Genomic DNA, 23,301 nt, shown 5'->3' on the forward strand with positions numbered 1-23,301 from the left:
GCATAATTGTATACCGTGTATTTCTTTTATTTTCCTTAAGTTTCCTAATTATTAGAAGACGTGACACCCACGCATCGATATGCTGTTTTACAAAAAAAGACATATATTAGTAACTTACATAAATTTACAAAACAAATAATCAAATGAAAATATAAGAAAAATATAAGACTTACCCCTCCATCGAAATAGCCATTGTCTTCGACCCCTAATAATACGCCCCATCAAGACCGATCAAGCAACAAATAGATATCATCATTGAGCTTGCATATGTCAGTGAAACACCCCTGGCTTCGCTCATGTAGATAAAAATCAACTGCGGTCTTAGCCCAAAGGGTGTTATCCAAAATTGTGTCCGGTAGTTGTTTCCTCTCCTCTTCAGATACCGGTATGGTACTGGCCGGTAACTCATACGAGAGCCAACTTGAATCCATCATGTCCGGCACGTCAGAGGGTTTCTCAAGAATCCTACATATGACGCCATGTGAATCGGGCTCTTGAATGGTGGGAGGGACCTCTTCAACGATGACAGTGGCCTCTTGAACGGTGGGAGGGGACTCTCGAGGAATGATAGGGGCCTCTTCAACGATAGGAGTGGACTCTTGAGGGATGATAGGCGAGTCGGGCTTCTTCTTGCGGTGCCTTCGCACTATTGGGGTATACGGAGACTTAATAGCACGTGCACGCCGTCTGATGCGTGAACTCTGTCGTGCAAGAAAAACCCGACGTAAAGCATCCACCTTATCAGTCCGCTAAATAAAAATACAAATATCAGTAAATAAACAGACATGATATTTAAACAGTGAAAACAAAGATAAATATATTTCAAACTTTCAACCAGAAGACAAAACAAAGACAAATACTAACTTCACAGTGTTAAAGTAAAAAGTTTAGCAGTTTTGGCAGCAACCGAATAAATTTACTAAGCAATCTAAGTGAAATGGTTAATTTAAGTGAAATTACGAGTAAATTTATCATCAAGTTAAATATGAAAAATCTTAAACTTACCTCGTTGCGTAGAGTATGAACCTCATTCTGCAACGATACTACCATCTCACGTAGAGCGGCAACCTCACCACGTAAAGTAGACACCTCCACACGCCATGCACCATCGTTATCAAGTAGAGTATCGATCTCCTCTCGCAAGGCATTGACCTCATCACGTAACTCCCTTGACTCATCCCGTGGAGGTGGAGAATAGGGAGATAGAAGTCGTGGCATCTTTGCCGGTCGCCTATCATGAGGTGATGGTGGAGAAGAGGCTCGATGATGTGACGGGATAGGTGATGGCTCTCGTTGTAGAGGTGTATAGTCGGGTCGATCAGGTGATGGCTCTAGGTGAGGTGATGGCTCTCGAAGTGGAGGAAGTGGAGGCTGCTCATCATTCGTGCCATCAAGAAAACGCTGACTAGCTTGCCACCAATCAGTGGCAAGCTCAGCCTCCGTGGGTGTCAGTCTCATTAATGGAATGTTGGCCTCCTAAAAATATAAAAACTCAAACAAAGTTAAACGTCTAATATTAATAACTTGTTTATATATGATAGTATTTGTGTTAACTTACATTATTTATTGTCGCATATAGTATTAAGTCTTCCCAATCCAACAGACGTTTCCTCTTCCAGGAAATAGCCCTGGGAATATCATTTGAAGTTTTTATTGCATATGTCTTCATGGCGGGAAAGGCCTCGAATATCCAAATCTACAAACAATATAATAACAAACATTAGTAATTGTTAAATAATTAATTACAATTTTGAAAACATTATATAGAAATTCTTACCTTAAAGGCCCAAACAAAGCCTGACAAAGTGTATTTCGACCCATCGCCCCGCAAACTTTTGCGGTCATCAAAGGCAGACGACAACTTAGTCCAGGTAGCTTTCCATATATACGAACCCCACGGAAACAGATTCCATGCATTTAGGTCCTCTACCAATAATATTAGCTCATGAGGAATAGGTTGTCTGGCCTCTCTGCTTAAAAAGCTGGCATACAAAAGTAGTAGAAGGCATACTCGGACAACATCGACGTCATTCATCCGAGTAAAACCATCTTTCTTATTAAACAATTTCTTCATGTCGTCGACGTGTAAGTTCGGCTTCTCTATTGACTCATCAGGAAAAACCCTGGATAACCATGATGGGCGGGTGATATGACGAGTGTACCGGCCTACATCATCGTGTCCGAATCGTAGACCAGTGATTAAGCAGAACTCCTTCCGCCCAAAACAAGTATACGCCGGTGGAAAATGAAACCATATCTCTTCCTCACCACGTTGTATACTGTCGGGTAGATCGCTAGTCATGGTCTGAAGCCACAAATGGGTCAAACTAGCATCTCCACCCGGATGCTGTACTCTCAGCCATGGCCCGAAGCAGGTTTCTTCAAACAATTTTCTTTGTGCAGGTGAAAGCTTCGAAGCAATTGTAGTGGCTAGGCTAACTTTATTCCTTAATGTCAATGAAGCCGAAAAAAATTTCTACAAAAAAACAATAAACATACCAAGTTAGATATACCAAAAATTACACTGTCAAAATATACCAAAAACAAAACAATAAACATAAATAGTAGTTTATTCTTGAAACTAAAATTTGCAACACTGTTTTTGTCTTTTGGTTGAAATGAAAATCGCAATGAGATAATGAGAATCGCAACGCGGAAATGACTATCGCAACGAGAGAATCGCAACGCGAAATGACTATCGCGACCAGACAATCGCAACGCGAAATGAAAATCGCAACCGCGAAATAAAAATCGCAACGCGAAATAAAAATCGCAATGCGATTTTTGTTTCGCGTTGCGTTTTTTATTTCGCGTTGCGATAGTTATTTCCGCGTTGCGATTTTCATTCTCGAAACTATTCTTCTTATGCATTACTTCAACCAAAAGACAAAGCAAAGACAAATACTAACTTCACAGGCTAAACAGTTTAGCAGTATTGGCAGCAATCGAATGAATTTAATAAGAAATCTAAGTGAAATGGTTAATCTATTATTGAAATTACCAGTAAACTTATCATTAATCTCAATATGAAAAACCTAAAATAATGCAAAAATTTCAAAATAAAAATAAAAAAACTAACCATCGGAGGTTGATTTTCCATTTCTGAATGATTGTGAGGGATTTTTGACTGTGAATGGTTGTGAGGGATTTCGCCGGCGATAGGGACGGAAATCTTCGGAGATGGGGACGGATTTCGCCGTAGAGAGTGAGAGATGGAGATGGGACTGAGTGTTGTGTTTTTGGGTTTGAGGTTATGAGTTGCGATTACTGTGGACGGTTCAGTTTCCGATTTATTAAGAAAAAATTCCTGTTTGGAATTTGAAAAAAAAATACGCGTTAATACGAATGGCGCTATGTAAATCGCGTTGCGAAAGTCAGAATCGCGTTGCGAAAGTCAGTATCTCGTTGCGATTTTGTATTATCGCATTGCGATAGTAAGTATCGCATTGCGATTTTCCCAATTCGCGTTGCGATTTACTTATTCGCATTGCGAATTGGGAAAATCGCAACGACATTGTATACCATCGCAACGCGATTTCCAACTATCGCAACGCGAATTTGCGATAATGGAGATCGCGTTGCGAATTAGCGATCGCATTGCGATTTTGTTGGTCATTTTGGAAAATCCGGAAAAAGTTGGTTAAAATCGTATATTATATGGAATTTTTGGTCACTGAGGTTATTTTCTCGTTATTCAATTATACAGTTAAAGTCATGTGAAAATCCAATCAACCAAGTTAACCAATAATACAAGTTAGTCAAATGTTTAGGATTAACGGTTCAAAATTTTGTGCCATTATGAAAATAAAGAATCAAATTATATTAAATTGAAGTAGAGAAATTAAATTTTAAATTTCAGCATAGTGAAGAGGTTAAAACCAAAATTAGACCTTAAATATTGATCACATCTAAATTATGGGGTTGGGACTTGGGAACTAAACATTGCTTTTGCTATAAATTCATGGTGTTGTTGGAGGAAAATAGTGACCCACATTGCAGTGTGGGCGGAAGATTCAACATAATTCATATGATGTTATATTTAGGGGTAAAAGTTCAACTTAATTAAATTGAAAAGATCAATTTTTTTTAGATGAATCAAATTTTAGGTTCAAACACCATAAATATTAGAGATAGAGTTTTCAATGTCAAATAATTGAGAATTCTCTTTAAACAAATATTACTTTATATACGAGACCAGAGGAAGCATGCCCCCAAAAGTTTGAAATGTTGTCATATGCATTCTATTTTATTTTAATTAGACTTTTTCAAAATATATGAAATTTTCATTGGCCCGTAATTTTTCAAACATTGTATTAAAGTATATGATACCCAATATTTCAAAAACAGCTCTGCATTTCTATTCAAGTCTGATTAAGTCATTTTTATTTATACTAATATGTTTTTTTTAATAAAAGCATAATATATAGTTTATTTTTAACAAAGTAATTAATCCACTACCTTTTTTCTTATTGCTAACCCGTGTAATGTTTTTATATCAGCATTGAACTCTGCCTGTATTCTATTTCTTAACAAACAAAGATAGGCGACAATTTGTATCTAGGACATGTTTCACAGAAAGTGAGAATAGGAATTTGCAAAGCATGCATTGACAGAAAAGTTCATGCAAGTTTTTATATATCAAATGATCAAAGTTCAACCGCGAAATCGGCAGTTCGGTCAACTTAACAAACATAGTGAACAGAAATAGATCTAGCTCATATCAGACCATGATTTAACAATGCACTCCATGCATCCAATAGCGATACCTCGAACCCTCTGGATAGGCGGAACAGAGAGGAAGAGATAGCAGTGCTAATTCTTCAGTCCCTTCAATGGAGATGGTAAGCCCTTATCATCAGGTGATTGAGAATAGGATATCGAGATCAATTCAGACCTGTATTTCTCGGCTCCATCCGAACCTATGCTTTCAATCTGCTTTTCACCATTCAAAATACCTGATGACGGTTTGGAAGCAACAACCGTATCCGGTAATGAGTAAGAGATTTGGATTAGTGACTCCCGTGTCACTTCTCCGGTTCCCTCATTTCTGGGTGTCCTATTATCCATAAAATGAAGAACTGCTAGCCCAAGATGAAGCAGAAAATACTTCTCTATTTGGCACACACTCAACTTCAACGGCAAACGATAGGATAGAAAGACAAATTAGATAGGAGCAACACTAACAAGGAATGAACATAACGTGTTTAAGATCTTTTGTAAATCCTAAAAAATGGAGACAATTATCATTCATGAACTTGGGAAGAATATGGGTTCTACTAGTCGATTTTCAACATCAACTCTTGCAGAAAATGGGTTCAACATTCCGAAATAACTTTTCAATCTCATAATTAAACTTTGAAAGACTAATAATGAAAAAGAGGTATTTCAGGGTTAACAGCTAAATAATCCCCAAATCATATTTTGTTCGGCCTGCATGCCTCAGCTAGCTTATGAGAAAAACAAAAGCTTCAAATGAAACAGGAATCAGAAAAAGCAGATTTCCTATGAGACTTACGCGCTAGCCTTTAAAAAAAAAGCAAATTTGGATGCGGAAGAAATTAAAATCAAAATTAATGTACAGATCTGTTAATCGAAATCCATAGATGCCTAAAAACCAGCTTCTTAAGCAATCAAACGAAACAAGAAAAAAACCTATAAAAAATGTGTTGGAAAAAAGAGAATTGAGGATAAAAGAAAGCATCAAACAATGCGGTAAGTAATTTAACAGCAGAAGGAAGCAAGGATTAAAAGAAAGTACCAAATGATGGGGAAGGGATGGGCGGGCGGTGGAACTTGACAGAAACGAAGATGATAAGAGATTTCTTTGATGAAATCCAAGGCTTTTTCAGATTATATATATATATATGCTCTGTTTAATCGTTTTCTGACCACTTGCCACCGCCCTAATTAAGTATTCTACCATTAATGCGTTTCCTTTTTCCTATTTATTTCGGATTACATCAACCGATTTTTCTGCATTTGAGTACTAAGATATAGGGATGAACAACAAATATTTAGGGGGTAGACGACCCTAACCAAATTTCCTTCGTTTATAATGACACACGTTTTAGGGTTGCTTCACAATTTTATTTTTACTTAACAATTTTCTTCAACCATTTAACAGAATAATTTTGGTAGTTAGTATTTGTAGTATGTATCTATATCTATATTATTTATAATGATTTTAATAACCAAATATCAATTCAGTTAAAAAATAATAAATAAATATTTTTTTTTATAAATAATAATAATATTTTATATAATTTTTGAACAAAGTAATTAAAAATCAAACAATTAATGATTAAATAATGGTTGATTTAAGTAGTAAATAATTTGATATCACTGAAGTAATATTTCGAGTTCAAGTCTTTGTGTATGTAAAATATCATTGTTGGGAAACTCACCTACAGAGACAGGTGTACAATGCGGATCGATCCGGATTTATCAAAATAAAACCTTAAAACGGGGGGAGAAAAATGATTAAATTAGTATTTAATAATATTCAATCATGGTTTTTATGATGGCATAACTGGTCAATCCTTTCTCACGTAAAACTTTTTCTCGATATTAAATTATCATTTAAAAGTTTAGTCTAATCTTTAAATTTTCTTTTTGAAATATTAACAATTATTTTTTATTGGTTAAACCAAAAGTGATTCTAAAGTATTATTAATTTTAAGTACTCTCAATCATTTAATAATGGCCACACTCAACCACTCTTACAGTTTTTTGTACTCTCTAAGAATATTAACGATTCTTTTAACAATTAAGGTAAATTAGTTTATGCACAGTTGTTATTTTTGTTAGATAGAATAAAAACATAACAAAATTATAATGGAATAAAGAACATTAGTCGATTGCGTCCCTTAAATATATTAAAATGCATAAATTAATTGCAAAAGAATAAAATAAGATTATATAAAAATAATTGAATTTTTAATAAAAATTTTTGAAAAAAATAATGTATAAATAAATATCATTATCTACAGTGAAAGATAAACATAACCAATATTAACGTATAACATATAACAATGGTAACATGTTGCTAATATGACTTTATATAACTCGATCGCGGCCTACTTTGATGATTACGAGTGACTATTAATAAAAGAAAATTAACTCAAAAGACCAAAGCAATGGTAGATTAATAAAAATAACTAAATAAGTGTTAACTAAAAAGCAATACTAAATTAAACCTTAAAAAAATGAAGACATATAAAATAAAATATAAAGAAAAAGTTATAAAATCATCTACTATTAGTATAAAAAATTAATTAAAAATAATATAACTCATATAAAAACTATGAAAAAAATAAGCGAAACATGATATTTGATAAAATATACAAATGTTAAAGTATGTAAATTTTTTAAACATATAAATAATTTATGAATTATATAAATATAACTTTATAAAATATTCAACCTATATAAATTATAAAATATAAGATAATAAATAAAATAAAATTAATTGATTAGTAAATCGGATGATTAAGAAGAAAAAAACTGCTAGTTGATGTCTGATATATATTAAGTGGCAGTGGCGGCGTAGGGGTTAGGGAGGTGAATGAATTCTCTATCTTAAAATACTAGCTCAGTAGTATAAGTTTGACGTCCCACACTAAACCTTTGGCGGGAACTGGGAAAAGGAAGATAAAAATTAAGAAAACAGAGGGTGGAAACCCTAAATCTAATACCTGCAGGCACCAAATCCAAAATTGAGAGATGGGGAAGGATGAGGAGGAGATGCGTGGCGAGATCGAGGAGAGGCTGACAAATGAAGAGTACAAAATTTGGAAAAAGAACACTTCTTTCCTCTACGATCTTGTCATTACCCACGCACTCGAGTGGCCCTCTCTCACCGTCGAATGGCTCCCCGACCGCGACGAGCCACCTGGAAAGGATTACTCCGTTCAGAAGATGATCTTGGGCACCCACACCTCCGAAAACGAGCCCAATTACCTCATGTTGGCTCAGGTCCAGCTTCCCCTCCAGGATTCCGAGAACGATGCTCGCCAATACGACCACGACCGCTCTGACCTCGGCGGTTTCGGATGCACCAGCGGCAAGGTCCAGATTATTCAGCAGATTAATCACGAAGGGGAGGTCAATAGGGCTCGTTATATGCCTCAGAATCCTTTCATTATAGCCACTAAGACGGTCAGTGCCGAGGTTTTTGTGTTCGATTACAGTAAACATCCTTCGAAGCCGCCTTTGGTTGGGGCTTGCAGTCCCGATTTGAGACTTATGGGCCATAGCACGGAGGGATATGGGCTATCTTGGAGTAAGTTCAAGCAAGGCCATTTGCTTAGTGGTTCAGATGATGCTCAGATTTGTTTATGGGATATCAATGCCACTCCCAAGAACAAGGCTCTTGATGCTATGCAGATCTTCAAGGTCCACGAGGGTGTCGTTGAAGATGTTGCTTGGCATCTCAGGCACGAGTACTTGTTTGGTTCCGTTGGGGATGACCAATACTTGCTTATTTGGGACCTGCGAACCCCATCTGTCACCAAGCCTATCCAGTCCGTAGTTGCTCACCAGAGTGAGGTGCCTATTAATCAATTTCCCATTCCCTTTTTATTTTCTGTATGTAATTTGTGTATACATGAAAGAAAAATCCAAGCTTCTCTGATAAACAATTGTGACCTTGCTGATTTCTTTTCTTTCCCTTTTAATTAGGCTGAATAGTAGTTAGGATTTAGAGAAGGAAATCACTCAATAAAGAGGTACAAAGTGACCAAAATAACATATGGACTCGGCAAAAATATTTTTTCTTGTTTCATTTATCTTTCCTTGTTTGCTACCATTTGGCTCTGCCTTTGACTTCTGTGCTAAATATTTAGACATGAAATTCTGATGAATAGAGTAGAACTTTGGTTTATATATGCTCTGATCGGAAATGCTAGCAAGCTGATAAGTTCAACACTGAAGTGAAGTTTGTCCCACTTTGTTGTTTGATGTTGCTATTTTCATGTTACCAGGTCAACTGCTTAGCTTTCAATCCATTTAATGAGTGGGTTGTGGCAACGGGTTCTACTGATAAGACAGTTAAGTTATTTGATCTTCGCAAGATCAGTACTGCACTCCACACCTTTGATAGCCACAAGTAAGAATATTCCTATTTTTATTTTTCCATAAATAATGCGATTATTATTATGTTTTAAAACTAGATGCCCAATTGTTAGTCAAGAATTCTTGAATGTCAGTTAATATATATATATATAGGGTTCATTGTCTTCTATGAGATTACTATTTGTGGAATTCTTGAAGATGTTTTAATAGCTAGTCATGAAGTTATACTTTGTAATGATGTGCAACAGGGAAGAAGTTTTCCAAGTTGGGTGGAATCCAAAGAATGAAACAACCTTTGCATCCTGTTGTCTTGGTAGAAGGCTCATGGTTTGGGATCTTAGCAGGTGAGTAACTCATTGCCAAATGGTGTTGGGTTTTCTTGAGTGAATCTAAGTTTCAAAGAAAAGAGATAAAAAAAAGAGAGGATTTGAGTTGCAATGATGTTAACTTTTTTTTTTTGCACGGAAAATTGACTGGGTCACCTAGCTAATAATTTATTTTGATGCAACCACATCTTTTGACCTCATAGGCATTGATACTGTTGTTGGTCATTTGAATTTTGTTATGCAGGATTGATGAAGAACAGACACCAGAGGATGCCGAAGATGGTCCACCCGAGTTGCTCTTCATTCATGGGGGTCACACTAGTAAAATATCTGATTTTTCATGGAACCCGTGCGAAGATTGGGTTATTGCTAGTGTAGCTGAAGATAACATCCTTCAAATATGGCAGATGGCAGAGAATGTTTACCACGATGAGGACGATGTACCGGGAGATGAATCAGCCAAATGTTCTTAAATGTTTTTTTCTCGCCAGCTTGGGGGGGAACCGACTAGATTGACAAATTTAGGAGAGTAAATTTAACTTGCCTTCATATGTTTTACAGCCGTGTTTTTTAACTCCTGGTGAATTTTCTTTTTGATCCCATGTGCTCAACTGTAACTGATATTAAATACATGAATTGCATTTCACTATTTATGAGCATTAGTATCTTCTTCCTGTCTCTAAATTTTCGTTGATATAATTAAAGTTAAAATCAAGTTTAATATTATTTTAATTGAATAAATAAACAATCTAAAATTTAGTGATATATGACGTTGACTTACCCTTTTTTTAATTGAATAAATACATCATGAAATAATTCGTCCTATTGTTATTGTTAGAGGTGGGTTATGAAAAAAATTATCTTTCCTAATGATGTTTTTAATCTCTTTTCGCATATGTTTACCGTATGGGTAATAAAGTTGTGCACAATTTAGCGCACTAGGCTTTGTCTTGTAGTAGTCCGTTTCAATTTGAATTAGAACATCTGCTTGTATTGAGATATATGTATTTAATGATGCAATTTACAGTTAAATGAATGAAAAGTGATGTTGGATCCAAATGGGCCCATCCACTGAGAAGAGTCAATTTTCGCAAACCTAAAATCCCACAATTATGTAGTTGGAGTTGGAGGGAAATACTTAAGCTACGACCTCTTGTTTGGAATCCCGTATAAATAGACAGTTGAGCAAATATCATGTATGAATTTCTGGTGTTTAGCAGCTCTGCCAGTATTTAAATGCCAGAAAGCAGGCAAGGCAACTTAGTTTATGCAAAGAATATCGTGTAACCAACAACTGGAAACTTTCAGATTTATTGTGCTCATCAGAAATACCATAATAAGAATATAAATGAACTTCATCATCTCATCTCATGTAATTATAAACCAAATACCATGTGATACAAAAAACATTCCAAGTTATTAGAATACAGTAATGTGCAGCACACTGTAACATATAACCTGCACCAAACAAAATTATATAAGTGGCAAAAACAGTGCTTGATAAACAACTTAAATGTAAAACTGTATAATTTACAGATAAAATTATCACCTCAAATGAATATGCTAATTTATCACTGATAGAATTGCAAAGCATGCCTAGGCAGTGACCTGCATATGCAATGTGTATCAATCATGAGCGGAACATGCAAAGGAAGATATATGTTAACTGATGATCAAACAATTCTTTGGTGCCTGAAAAGTGTATAGAGTAAAATCTAGTTGGCTCGAGATTAATGAAGTTAGGCTGATTAAATTACTCATCTGGGGTACATTCATTTAATAATGTATCCAACTACCTATCAGTACTTCAAAGAAAATATGAAGTACATCATACAACCGTGATTGGATCGGACATTTTATGTTATTGTATTTCAAATGCAGTACTATCTACATTCTTACTTTTGTATTCCGGAAAAGAAAGGGTAAATCCATGACTCTTTACCTTTTCAGCTTTTGGGGTGAAGATGACTTTAACCACCTCAAACACCTCTCCAATGGGCTTTGCAGCATCAATCTAAATGTCGAAGCAACAACACTTGAGTTGAGGTAACCATGCCAATCATCTAGTACATAACCGAATGATTCTGACAGATTATTACCTCTTGGACTTTCCCCTTTGCCTTATAGTACTCAATTACAGGAAGGCTGGACTTAAGAAACACCTTGAATCGCTTCCTTATTGTTTCAATATTATCATCTTCTCTTCCCTTCATTATGGAGATAAGGACAAATAGTTTAAACAACATAAAATGGCACGAGGCAAAATGAGACAAAGAAATCTTCTAATGTAAATCATACGGATAAACCTATAGAATGAGAGACAGAAACAGTGCAAAAATTGAATAACCTGGTTTCTACACAGAAGACGCCTCTCCATTTCTTCTTCAGGGCAATTGAAAAACAGTACAAATTCAGGCTCAATTTTTGTCTGCGGAACCAACAAATGTTAGCCATGTTAAATACCTAAATACTGAGAAGACTAGGAAGAACAGGCCCAAGGGCATGTAAACTAAAAGAATAATTATTGGAACCGAGAATGCTAGACTTACAACAGCTTCAAATGCTGCACGATTTTCCTCATTACGAGGAAAACCATCAATAAGGAACTTGTCATTACCACTTTCCAGCATTGCTTTTTGGAGAAGCTTAATTGTGACCTCAGAAGGAACAATCTTTCCTTCTTTGATCATGTTTTGAATCATGGTTCTGTAGATCACACGAGAGCATGATCATTCAGAGAAAGGTGGCATGTGGAAAATGGTTCAAATGAAGAAATAATACTCAGCATGCTAAAGGGTTCAAATACAAACTGGTCAAAAATAAAACAGATCTACCCCAAAACATAAATATGCAACAAAGGCAAAGTAGAAAACATGCAATTAGAAACCGAAAAGATAGGTTCATATTAGAAAATCATACAAATCTGAAAATAATTTTTTGTCTAATTTCAAGAGCTGAGGATAAAAACCACAACCATGTTCAACAAACACAACCCATGTTTGAAATTGAACAGATCTCTATAGGAACAGCCTACACCAAGCAATAATTCAATCATTAGAAACAAGGTTTTTTTTTTCTTTTCTCAAAGCAATATTTCTAAAATTTTCTCTTTCTAGATTGATGCGGATCCCAGGTTTCAATCAAGTTTAAAGACAAAAAGTAAATGAAATCTCCAGAATCAACCAGAAACCAATGTACGGGTAATCTTTTCAGGCATAATTGTCATACCCATTCTCAGAACCAGACTTAATTTCAGCTCGGAGGAGATCTCCAGCACTGAGATGGGTGTAATGAAAGTGTTCCACTATATTTGCACATTGAGTACCTTTTCCACTGCCAGGGCCACCTGATCAATAAACAAAACAGGAAAAAAATCCTCAATAGCTGTAAGCATTTTCAAACAATATGAAAATGTAAATATAAAACTACCAAAAGACAAAATACAAAGGAAGAAGCCGCTTACCCAAAACAAAAACAACTTTAGGCTTTTTGTCGGCCAAGCTAGTAGTGAAATCCTGAATACATATGTAACAATAAGCTGATTTAGATAGAAAAAAAAATGGAAATGCATGATAAAGGATGTATGAATAACGGAATAAATTCCAACGTCGCCACTACCTTGTTTGTAACATCAACTGCTCCCATTATTGAATGAACTAGCTTAGGTTTGAAGGTCGTTTAAACCTACATAAATCAGAAAGGAAAACGAAGAGTATAAGAAATTAAGAAAGGCAAAGAAGAGATCTGAATAAAAACATGAGGGTATCGAAGAAGGGATCTGCTGTATATCAAGTTGATGCATGGTGGAGGCATAGAAAACATACACAATTGCACATTGGGATCGGATTCCAGTTCCAAATTCCACGTACAAATCGAGAAGATGAAATGAAAAAAAAGGAGAGGCAAAACCTTAAAGAACTGAATTATACGGAGATCAAAATGGCGTCGGATTGGCATTGAAAATGAAAACACAAAGGAAGAACAATTAGATCAGATCAGATCCAATGAGAAGATAGGATTAATTTGCAAGATACGTGAGAAATTTACCTGAATTGTTATTTTTTTTATTGAAAAGGGACGAGGGAATGGAGCTGCGGAGGTAATTGAATTTGGAGGTGCGTCTGCCTTCGATATGGGATGAATATTCAAATGATTTAAGGACGCGTATGGTTCACAGAATAAAAGATTATCAGAGAATAAGATTATTAAGAATGTTGTATTTCGTGTTTAATTGGTTTAACATGAAATTTGGTTAAAAGAATAAAAGATTATTAGAATATATATTTGATCAAATTATCCTTCTTATATATTTATTTTTTTAACAAGTTGAAAAATATTTATATATTCTCTTTATATTTATAAAATTTATATAAATTTTATAAAATTAAAAATATAAAAAAATTAATAAAATAGTAAAATTTTATTTTAACATTTGAACTTTATATAAAATTTTAATTATAGATTTTTTTGTAAATCTAAAATAGTTTAAGGAAATTTTTTTAATTTAACATTTGTATAATTTTTATTATTTAATGATAGAATAAATATTTTTAAAAAAATTAAGGGTATTTTAGTATAAAACGCTGGTAATCTAATAATACCTAAGGAAAGAGAGGTAATTACATTTCCGGTAATATATCCAAAAAAATCCAATATTAATAATGTAAGATTACCGGAAATGACATTTCAGACCAACCAAACAGAGGAATGTAGATTCTATTTTCATGAAAATCTCACATTCCCTCAATCAATCACACCGTAAATACTTTCTGCTTTCCTTTGGATCTAGATCTGCCAAAACTGCCTACCTTCAAAATTGCACCTTATGCTACGACTATGAATAATTGCATATGACCCCGTTTAATCAATTAACATTTCCCTTCTTTCAAATAAATTTTATTTTTTAAAAATTATTAGATTATGGATTGCTATTAAAAATTTGAAAGATAAGTAATTTTTTAAAACAAAATCTAAATTATTCAATTAAATCTTTAAGCTAATTCTATTATTTGAGATTTAGTCACATAATTGATTTAATGTTGAATTGATTTGTGATAATAAATCACCCAATATTGTTATATATAATATCAATAAAACAAATTATATTATTTATATTTATATTTAATTAATTAAAAATTACTAACATGAGTTTAATATTCGTTACGTTTAAATTATAGTTTTTTAATGGAATATTTGTAACATCAAAATGATTTTTTTTAGTTTTACGGCGGGAAATAAAGATAGAGGAAAATACTTTGAATAAAATTATTACTACAAAGATCGGATTGTGAAAATAAAACTATATAAATATATTTAATATTTTTCTCTTATTTCATCCTCCTAAAATGACAGAAAAAGTGTCTCGCATCAAATATTAAAAAAATAATGAAATCGCAGGCACCCCCGCCGACTTGCATTTATTTTCCTTCCGCTTTTAGAATATCTTTATTATTTTATTTTTGGTAAATAATCTATTATTAAATGTCAATATTCTGACTAAATTATTAAATAATATCAAAAAATATTTTGTTATCAAAATGGTAAAAAAATTATTTGCTACAATGACACCCCCTTACAGTTGCATAATGTGTCTATATGATAACGTTTTGTTTTTCGAAAAAAATTTCTTCAAGCACTTTTACTTGCATGGCAAGTTATATAATTTTGTTTTCTAACATTGATGTCTTACATGATCAAACTAAAAACAAATAAAATTATTAACTCAAAAGCTATATAAATTAGTGACAAAACATGTTTGAAAAATAATTAATAATTAATTTATTTTTTAAATTTTATATAAAATAGAAATTTAATATTTTTAAAAAAAAATCTAAAAATTTACCTAAAATTTATAACAACCTATTACCCTACCTCCCCTTACCTCATTACATATGAGAATAGAATTTTATTGTTGTTTTAACAAAAAGGGGATTCCTTGAGAAAAACGCCTTTTAAAATGCACTGCCAACTTCATCTTACGTTACAAAAATAAGTGTCATTTCAAAAAATAAAAACTTTAGGTGTCAATTTTAATAATTAAATATTTTTTGAATATTATTTTAATAATTTTGCACAATATTCTGAAATGCCTACCTTTATTTCATTCTAATTGACGTAGGAATTACGAACTCTATTGTTTTCAAAATATGAAAAAAAACATAATTTTCCCTTTCCTTAACACCGAAGGAAACAAATATATATAACTTAGATTGATGCAAAGAGAATTTTGATCAAATAAACCTATCAAAATGAGATAGTTACAACTCAATAACACAATTACACATATGGCACAACCCTACAACAGTAAAAATGGGATCTAACAAAGAATCTTATGCTGTCAAACGATTAACATAATCCAATTCTGCATTACTTACTAGTATCATATCGGTTCAAACGAGTTGAGGAAGATTCATATCCGGACATGATATCATCGAGTCCACGATACAGAATCGATCTCGTCCCTTGCAGCCTTGTACAGTTCAAGCCTTTTAGCACACTGTTGTCTCCTCTCCATCAATTCTGGATCCTCATCTAACATTTGTGACAGCTGCTTCGCCTGAAACACCCCATTAACCCATGTCACCTTAATACTGACTAAAATGCTCATATATAGTGATTGCTAATGACATTTTACCTCTTTCTTTCCTAGCTGCGTGTAAAACCGGCTTAGCAATGATTGTTTTGCCTCTCTAACTTGACAGTAAACCACAGCCTTCGGGATTGTGTTCTTAAGTGTATCCGACACCATACTGATATATGAGGAAACGTTTGACCCTATCCTCCGAAAATGGCCCTCGCCATACCGGTCCGTAGCTGCAGTAGCTTGAGGGTTTCCTCCGGGATTTCCTGCTACATCTACTTCTTGGGGAAGCTTCCGGAAGAACTCTACTGTTAAATACGATGATTCCATATCTACTATCCGGACGGCTGTCTTCTTACCATCATCTCGAAACCTCTCCAAGGCCTCGTTAGCAGCTGCTGCTATATCAGCTTGCAGTGTGGGAAAGCGTTTCAATTCCTGTTAATAGAAAACATCAATAAACACTCTTCTTTGGTACACCAGACAAATTTAAAGTACATAAGATTAATTTTCTCAAATTTTAACCTGAGTTTCTGCTATAGATTTTCTCACAAGTTCCTTCAAGACAAAGTGAACCTACATAAAAAAGGTAGATCAGCTAAAAATAATGTCAAAAAATCAGAAAAAACAGCTTGGACTACTTGACAAATTCAAAAGAAATCTAGAATGATTATTGAAATAATAAATGAAGGATAACAACTTACAGCATCCACAGAAGCTTCAGCTGGGCCCCTGAAGTAACTTAATGCCCCATCAATAAGCCTGCGGTAACCTTGCTCAGGTGCTATCAAGTGTGGTTGATAACCATCTGCCTCGGACACTACTCTCTTTATATTTTGGATAGAAAGATGGCGGTCAAAGGGAAGCTTCCTCAAAGCAGCAGGTAGCTGGTTGTCAAAGACTCCATAAATACGATCACCTCCAGGTCGCCTGATATATCAATGTCTAAAGGAGTTATTACACCATGTAATTATCACTGTCATAGCCCGAGACAAAATTGGAAAGTGCAGATAACTCTAAAATTGGAAGTACTTTCAAGGTTGAATGGTTTTTATGATCAGACTAATAACCATGATAGAGAGTGGAAAAAATCCAAAGTTATGAAAATGCTTTACCCTCCATCTAGATGCTCCTTGAATATCCGTTCAAAGGCACGGCAAACTTCCAATACAGTGTATAGTTGAGCCTAATATACAACATCAAAATTATACACAGAACATGAAGTAACTTATACAGAAGTAGGAAAGGTATGCTACTCACCCCAGCATCAAGAGCAATAGGCCTGCCAAGATGATCCATCTCTGATTCAAGTTCATCAATACTTTTGTTTATCAAAGAAGTGATACTTGGTATCCGAGCTCTAATGACAGATTCCAAATGCTGAATACAAGGCTACATTGTTAGAAATATTCCCTTTAAGATTGCAAAAAGCCATATAATGTAAAATGTACTCAATATCAAACCTGTGACAGAAGTTTTGCAAGATACTCTGAACCCATTTTACTTGCTAAGTGGCCATAGTCTGGACTCGTTGCAAAATATTCACGCTCCTTGCGTCTTGCCACAATCATGTCCACATTTTTGTTTATATCAGCCTGTGAACGGTTCACAATTCCAACCCAAGGATGCAGTAGCCGGTAAGATCTTCCTTCAAGAACCTTAAGAATGGAAAAGGAAATAAAATATGTTAGTAGACCATATCAACAACAATAAAAAAAAAAGAAAAAAAAATGGAGACACTCGGATAAAGTAAATATAGAATTTTATATGAACGAGAAAGAAAGCAAAAACTCACATCCAAAGCATTAGTCCCTTTGTCCATAAGGTCAAGCTTAGTTAACACCCCAAACGTACGATCACCTGGCATAAAAAAGACGCAAATTTCTCAATGGACAAAAAAGGGTATAATATACTTCGCGAAGATTTGCATCTATACTAATGCTATAGTGAAATGATAATTAATACATACCAGAGGAGTCTACCTCCCTGGACAGTTTGATAGCATCAGAAGTTGCTATATCTTGATTAGCTGGAGATATAGCTAGTATGATACAATTTGGCTACAAAAAGCATAATGATGATTCAGAATGCAAGAGAACAGAAATCAGAAGTTTCAGATGAGAAAAGATTGTTTAAGCGTATAAGATAGCAACAAAACAGATCAAAATCCATAATAATAACTACAGCCTTAGTCCAAGGATTGAATTCATTCAAGCAGAAGCTTATATCCAAGTGAAGAGAGACAGGGAAAGGGAAAGGGAAAGGGAAAGGGGTGAAATACTACTTTCTCTTAACGAAGCACAGTTGAAGATGCTTACCTTCTCAACATAAGACCGGACCATGGTTTCGATGTCTTGAACTATACTTTCCGGTTGTCCCTCTAAAAAAGAACAATTGTCCCATTCAATAATTGAACAAAAAAGAAAAACAATGAATATTCAAAAATACACTTACCAACCGCAACTTTTGTTAAGCCCGGCAAATCAATCAGGGTTAAGTTGACAACTGTGGGAGGAGAATACATGGTGTTAGCTAAATGACTCTTGACAGTTAAAAAAAATTATAATAATTGATTTTAGTGACAAACCATTCGGGGAGTAGATACTGAGATGGATGGGAACAGGAGATATTTGTTTAGTCTTCCCAGTAATTCTATCTGTTTCCTCCTGAATTTCATGGCGGACCGCACCTGCACCATGAAAGGATGACCGAAATAATCTTCAATTTCAAATTAGCATAAGAGGAATAATCCATGCAACCAGAACTCGCAACTAGCGGGTACGAATAAAAAAAAGGTCCAAAAAGAAGGCTTTCTTATTCCCTAGATTGTTCATGATTGGAACAAAGGAAAGCTAAAAAACAAGGCAAGTCCAGCAAATTCGTAATTCAACGTATCCAAAGGCAAAACATAAAAGAAAAAAGGATTACCAAAATCAGTGAACCTTCTCCTGGGCAGGTGAAGAAACTCAGCATACTCCTGCGACCCTTCTTCAGTCTTATGAAGCTGCAACACCAGAGGTCGTCTCGTCACAATTCCTGCACCAAATTACACATCGTTGTTACTCCAATCTAAGAGAGTGGAATTTATAATTTTAAAAAGGAGACAAACCCGATCCTCTGGGAAGAAAGTCACGTCCAACTATGCTCTCAAGCACCGAAGACTTCCCTGAACTCTGTTCTCAATCCAAAAACGAAACCCGACTCATATTAGAAGATCGAATACGTTTGTTTTTCACAGAAGGATTGAAGAAAAGAGATACCTGTCCTCCGACGACGGCAACAGAAGGAAGAGCTTCCCAAAGGGAAGAGAAATCATTATCGCCTCCGCCATAATCACCAAGCACCGTGCAAGCTCGCTGGATCCTGTTAACCAAGCCGATCAAGCTCTCCATAGTTGTCATCTACGACGGCGAACCTCAGAAGAAAACGATAAGTTGAAATTGAAGGTAAAAGAAGAAAAGAAATGAGTTCCTGGGTTCGCAAGCTGCGGTTGACTAGTAGAGGTTGAGAAAAGAAGAGGAAACGGACAGATATTTTTAAAACTGGTATAAACAAATAGTTGTTTTGTTCCGACAAACGTCAATAATCGGCTACATATAATATAGTGCACGATCCGCACGTTTTTGTATTTTGTGTTTAACGTTTAATAAATAATTCTCTTTACTAAACAGAGGTGGTACCCGCGTTGGAAGTTTTGAAATTTGAAATTTTGAAAAGATGCCCCCACGAACGGCCTAGGGTTGTTTGCCGAAATAACAATTTTGGTTTTTTTTTTAATCTTAGGAGTTATTTGTTTACTTCAGAATGATTAAGCGTTAAATGATTCAAATGTTAAATGATTCAGAGATTCTGTATGAATTAGCTCTGAATGTGACATGTTGTTTGATAATGGCTCTGAATAATTCAGAATGCATTTATGCGCTGAATCATTCAATACTATTTTGTTGAATAAGTTAGCACTGAATCATTCAGAAGTACGAAACAAACACGTTAAATACTGAACGGTTCAACATTCAACGCTGAATGACTCTATTAAGAGAAAAACAAGCAGCCCCTTAGTATTCAAATGGTGCAAACTAGACACTCTTCTTTGGCACTTCAAAATAAGGATGACAAAATAGTATAATTTTGGGGATTTCGTATTGTACCTGCTTCAATCGGTGCGGAGATGGGTATAACTTTAGTGGATAGTGGGCGAGTGTGGATTTAGAAAGTAGTACCCGTCGCGGATAGTGAGCAGATGATGGGTTTGAGACCTTACCCACTCCGCATCCGTCCGCCCCACATCCTCTCACCCACTCAATACGCATTAAATTGTGGATTATTATAAATTTAGCTATAATTTTAGGGTGTATCATTTATGTGTGCTAAAGAGCAAAAATATAATGTGTTTGTCATTTATGTTTCTAAGTTTTAATTATGTCTTTTATTATGATGTTTTATATGCTTAGATCTATGTTAAACTTAACTTAGATAATCCTTGATTTATTTTATTATATTTTTAATGGATGTGTTTGTTTTATGTTTATTGCTGATGTATAATTTAAGATTGCTGTCACGCGAGTCTAGCCGGATACGTCTCCAGTTAGGTAATGGGTGTAGGGATGAATTTGAGAATGTACCCACGAAAGCAGATGTAGATTTGAAAAATTTTACCCATTATAGATGGTGGGCAGGTGGTAGATTTGAAAATATTAGATGGGTATGAGAATGAAGGAGGAGGTATCTACACCCGACCCGCCCGTTTATCATCTTTCAAAATATATTAATGATAAAAAATAAAAAATATAATAAATTTTTTTTATAAGCAAAGAAAAAAAAACTAACCAAAGCAAAGTTTCCCGCAAACTATAATCAATTATGATGGTTACAGTTAGGAACGACAGCGCTTCGATTTTTGTACTTTTAGAATTGTCCGAATCAGATTTTTTTTATTGAACTTTTTAAATTACTCGTATTTGAATTTATTTTTGGCGGGGTTGGGGAGACTGGCTCAGCTGTTGCAGGTACTGAAGGTGACTTCACCATTGTTGGGTCACATAACAAGGTTGAGTTGATGGAGCAGTGCCATGAGTTACTTAGATCTAAATCAGCTCCGCAACAAAGCTTAACTGCTGCTTCTCAGCTCATTGGATCTCCGCTCATTGGTTCTCCTTTTCCTTGTTCCCCAAAGTGCATGAATTTAGTTCTTCAACACAACAAAATGATACTCGGAGGCACTTAGTGACTACTACTCCCTTCCTGTGCTTAATCCGTTGATGTATATAGCAAAGTTCAAAGATTTCATTTTTTGATTTCAAACTATAGGGCTGCAGCTTTGATGGTGCATGCTGATATGAACAGGTTCAACCCTTTCAGGCTAGAAACGAAGGGGTTTTCAATAAAGGGTGAAGCAGGAATGGTTAACCCAGCATCAAGGCAGATTTACTTGAGTTTCCCTGCTGATAGCACTTTCAGAGAGGAGGATGTGTCAAATTATTTCAGGTTTTTTTGTTGTATGCTGTGCTTCATTAGATTGTAAAAAAAATGCACTTAATTGCTGTAATTACTTTGTGTTTCTCCATGAAGTATTTATGGACCTGTTCAAGATGTGAGGATACCATTACCAGCAAAAGAGAATGTTTGGCTTTCTTACTTTTGCTTATCCTGAGACAGTGAAGATGATATTGGCTAAAGGAGAAAGGGAAAATCCCAAGCAAGTACAGGCAATTTTCTTAAAACGTTTAAGAACATGCATTTTCCAATGGCTTGCCTACTTGATCTTTTAATGCTCTCTGTTATCTTGCAGGAAGCAACAAATGGAAATAGGAGAGTTCTCTCCTCGTGGAGCTCCTACTGGCATGGACTTGCAGCAAGCCCTTGAGCTTCAGAATACAAGGTTGATGGATCTGCAACTCCTCGATCTTAAGAAGCTTCAACATCAGAGGGGCTTTTCTAGTGGAAGTCCCATTCCATCACCTGCTCGGTCACCGATCCTTTACAGTCGGTCTCTTGTACTCATTTTCAGAGCAACCAAGAAGCTCTACAGGGTACCCTCCATTCAGTTACCGCAATCGCTAATAATCTAGTATTATCATCTGCTTAGGTCATATGAACATCTTTTTATACTGGAATGAGTAACCGATTCACAATCCTCCATCACAGAGAATTGTTCTAGCCCAATGCCAGCTATAGTGGTCACTGCTGCCGAGAAACAAACAACCAGCACTGCTGGAAAAAAATCGGTCGGTACTGAAGAGAGTGGTAGTGATAAGGAGGGTACTGATTGTGAAGAAGTGATTTACCGGCAAGGTAATCATGTAGTTCATCTTCATGTTCTTTAAGGTTTGACATCCACTCCAGGGATTGTGAAAGATAGCATCTTTCTTAATTAATTGCAGCGTGGAGCACAGCCTTCCTGATAGTCCTTTTGTGTCTCCTGCGAAAGCCTCCAGGGATAACTCGGCTTTCCCCAATGCCGATATAGAGAAGGATGGTTCAGTCTCAGATTCTTCTTCCGCTAACAATAATTGGATTCATTCAACCTTAATTCCTGCAAATAATGCATTAGACAAAGCATCCATAAACTCCTTCAAGTGCCAAATCCGCAGGTAGGGTCATTTGTTAGTTGCTGAACACCTCTGATCGGTTTAATAACACTATTGACTTGCAGCAAGCCCTTGAGCTTCAGAATACAAGGTTGATGGATCTGCAACTCCTCGATCTTAAGAAGCTTCAACATCAGAGGGGCTTTTCTAGTGGAAGTCCCATTCCATCACCTGCTCGGTCACCGATCCTTTACAGTCGGTCTCTTGTACTTACTCATTTTCAGAGCAACCAAGAAGCTCTACAGGGTACCCTCCATTCAGTTACCGCAATCGCTAATAATCTAGTATTATCATCTGCTTAGGTCATATGAACATCTTTTTATACTGGAATGAGTAACCGATTCACAATCCTCCATCGCAGAGAATTGTTCTAGCCCAATGCCAGCTATAGTGGTCACTGCTGCCGAGAAACAAACAACCAGCACTGCTGGAAAAAAATCGGTCGGTACTGAAGAGAGTGGTAGTGATAAGGAGGGTACTGATTGTGAAGAAGTGATTTACCGGCAAGGTAATCATGTAGTTCATCTTCATGTTCTTTAAGGTTTGACATCCACTCCAGGGATTGTGAAAGATAGCATCTTTCTTAATTAATTGCAGCGTGGAGCACAGCCTTCCTGATAGTCCTTTTGTGTCTCCTGCGAAAGCCTCCAGGGATAACTCGGCTTTCCCCAATGCCGATATAGAGAAGGATGGTTCAGTCTCAGCTTCTTCTTCCGCTAACAATAATTAGATTCAT

The 23,301-nt window shown here is 35.4% G+C and overlaps 3 protein-coding genes across 3 annotated transcripts; 1 reads left to right on the plus strand and 2 right to left on the minus strand.

The window, feature by feature from the left end:
• The first annotated feature begins 7,607 nt into the window (after positions 1–7,607).
• On the plus strand, positions 7,608–10,082 carry LOC120162548 (WD-40 repeat-containing protein MSI1-like). Its single transcript, XM_039172689.1, has 4 exons — positions 7,608–8,547; positions 8,982–9,106; positions 9,321–9,416; positions 9,643–10,082. The coding sequence occupies exons 1-4, from the start codon at positions 7,723–7,725 to the stop codon at positions 9,869–9,871; spliced, it is 1,275 nt and encodes a 424-aa protein (XP_039028620.1). The 5' UTR covers positions 7,608–7,722; the 3' UTR covers positions 9,872–10,082.
• Positions 10,083–10,687: 605 nt separating this feature from the next.
• On the minus strand, positions 10,688–13,461 carry LOC120162110 (UMP-CMP kinase 3-like). Its single transcript, XM_039172287.1, has 9 exons — positions 13,017–13,461; positions 12,862–12,913; positions 12,627–12,744; positions 11,948–12,104; positions 11,746–11,826; positions 11,498–11,605; positions 11,341–11,412; positions 10,944–11,006; positions 10,688–10,854 (listed from the first exon to the last, which is right to left on the minus strand). The coding sequence occupies exons 1-8, from the start codon at positions 13,041–13,043 to the stop codon at positions 10,995–10,997; spliced, it is 627 nt and encodes a 208-aa protein (XP_039028218.1). The 5' UTR covers positions 13,044–13,461; the 3' UTR covers positions 10,688–10,854; positions 10,944–10,994.
• A 2,216-nt stretch (positions 13,462–15,677) lies between these two features.
• Positions 15,678–19,501, minus strand: LOC120162109 (dynamin-related protein 1E-like). The gene is made up of 15 exons (XM_039172286.1): positions 19,239–19,501; positions 19,088–19,151; positions 18,907–19,014; positions 18,566–18,667; positions 18,433–18,483; positions 18,297–18,358; positions 17,948–18,038; positions 17,774–17,838; positions 17,442–17,636; positions 17,239–17,358; positions 17,094–17,164; positions 16,683–16,908; positions 16,504–16,554; positions 16,033–16,416; positions 15,678–15,954 (listed from the first exon to the last, which is right to left on the minus strand). The coding sequence occupies exons 1-15, from the start codon at positions 19,377–19,379 to the stop codon at positions 15,826–15,828; spliced, it is 1,860 nt and encodes a 619-aa protein (XP_039028217.1). The 5' UTR covers positions 19,380–19,501; the 3' UTR covers positions 15,678–15,825.
• Between the last annotated feature and the right edge of the window lie 3,800 nt (positions 19,502–23,301).

This window comes from Hibiscus syriacus, unplaced genomic scaffold, assembly GCF_006381635.1.
Source record: "Hibiscus syriacus cultivar Baekdansim isolate YM2019G1 unplaced genomic scaffold, ASM638163v2 tig00111402_pilon, whole genome shotgun sequence".
Lineage (NCBI taxonomy): Eukaryota > Viridiplantae > Streptophyta > Magnoliopsida > Malvales > Malvaceae > Hibiscus > Hibiscus syriacus.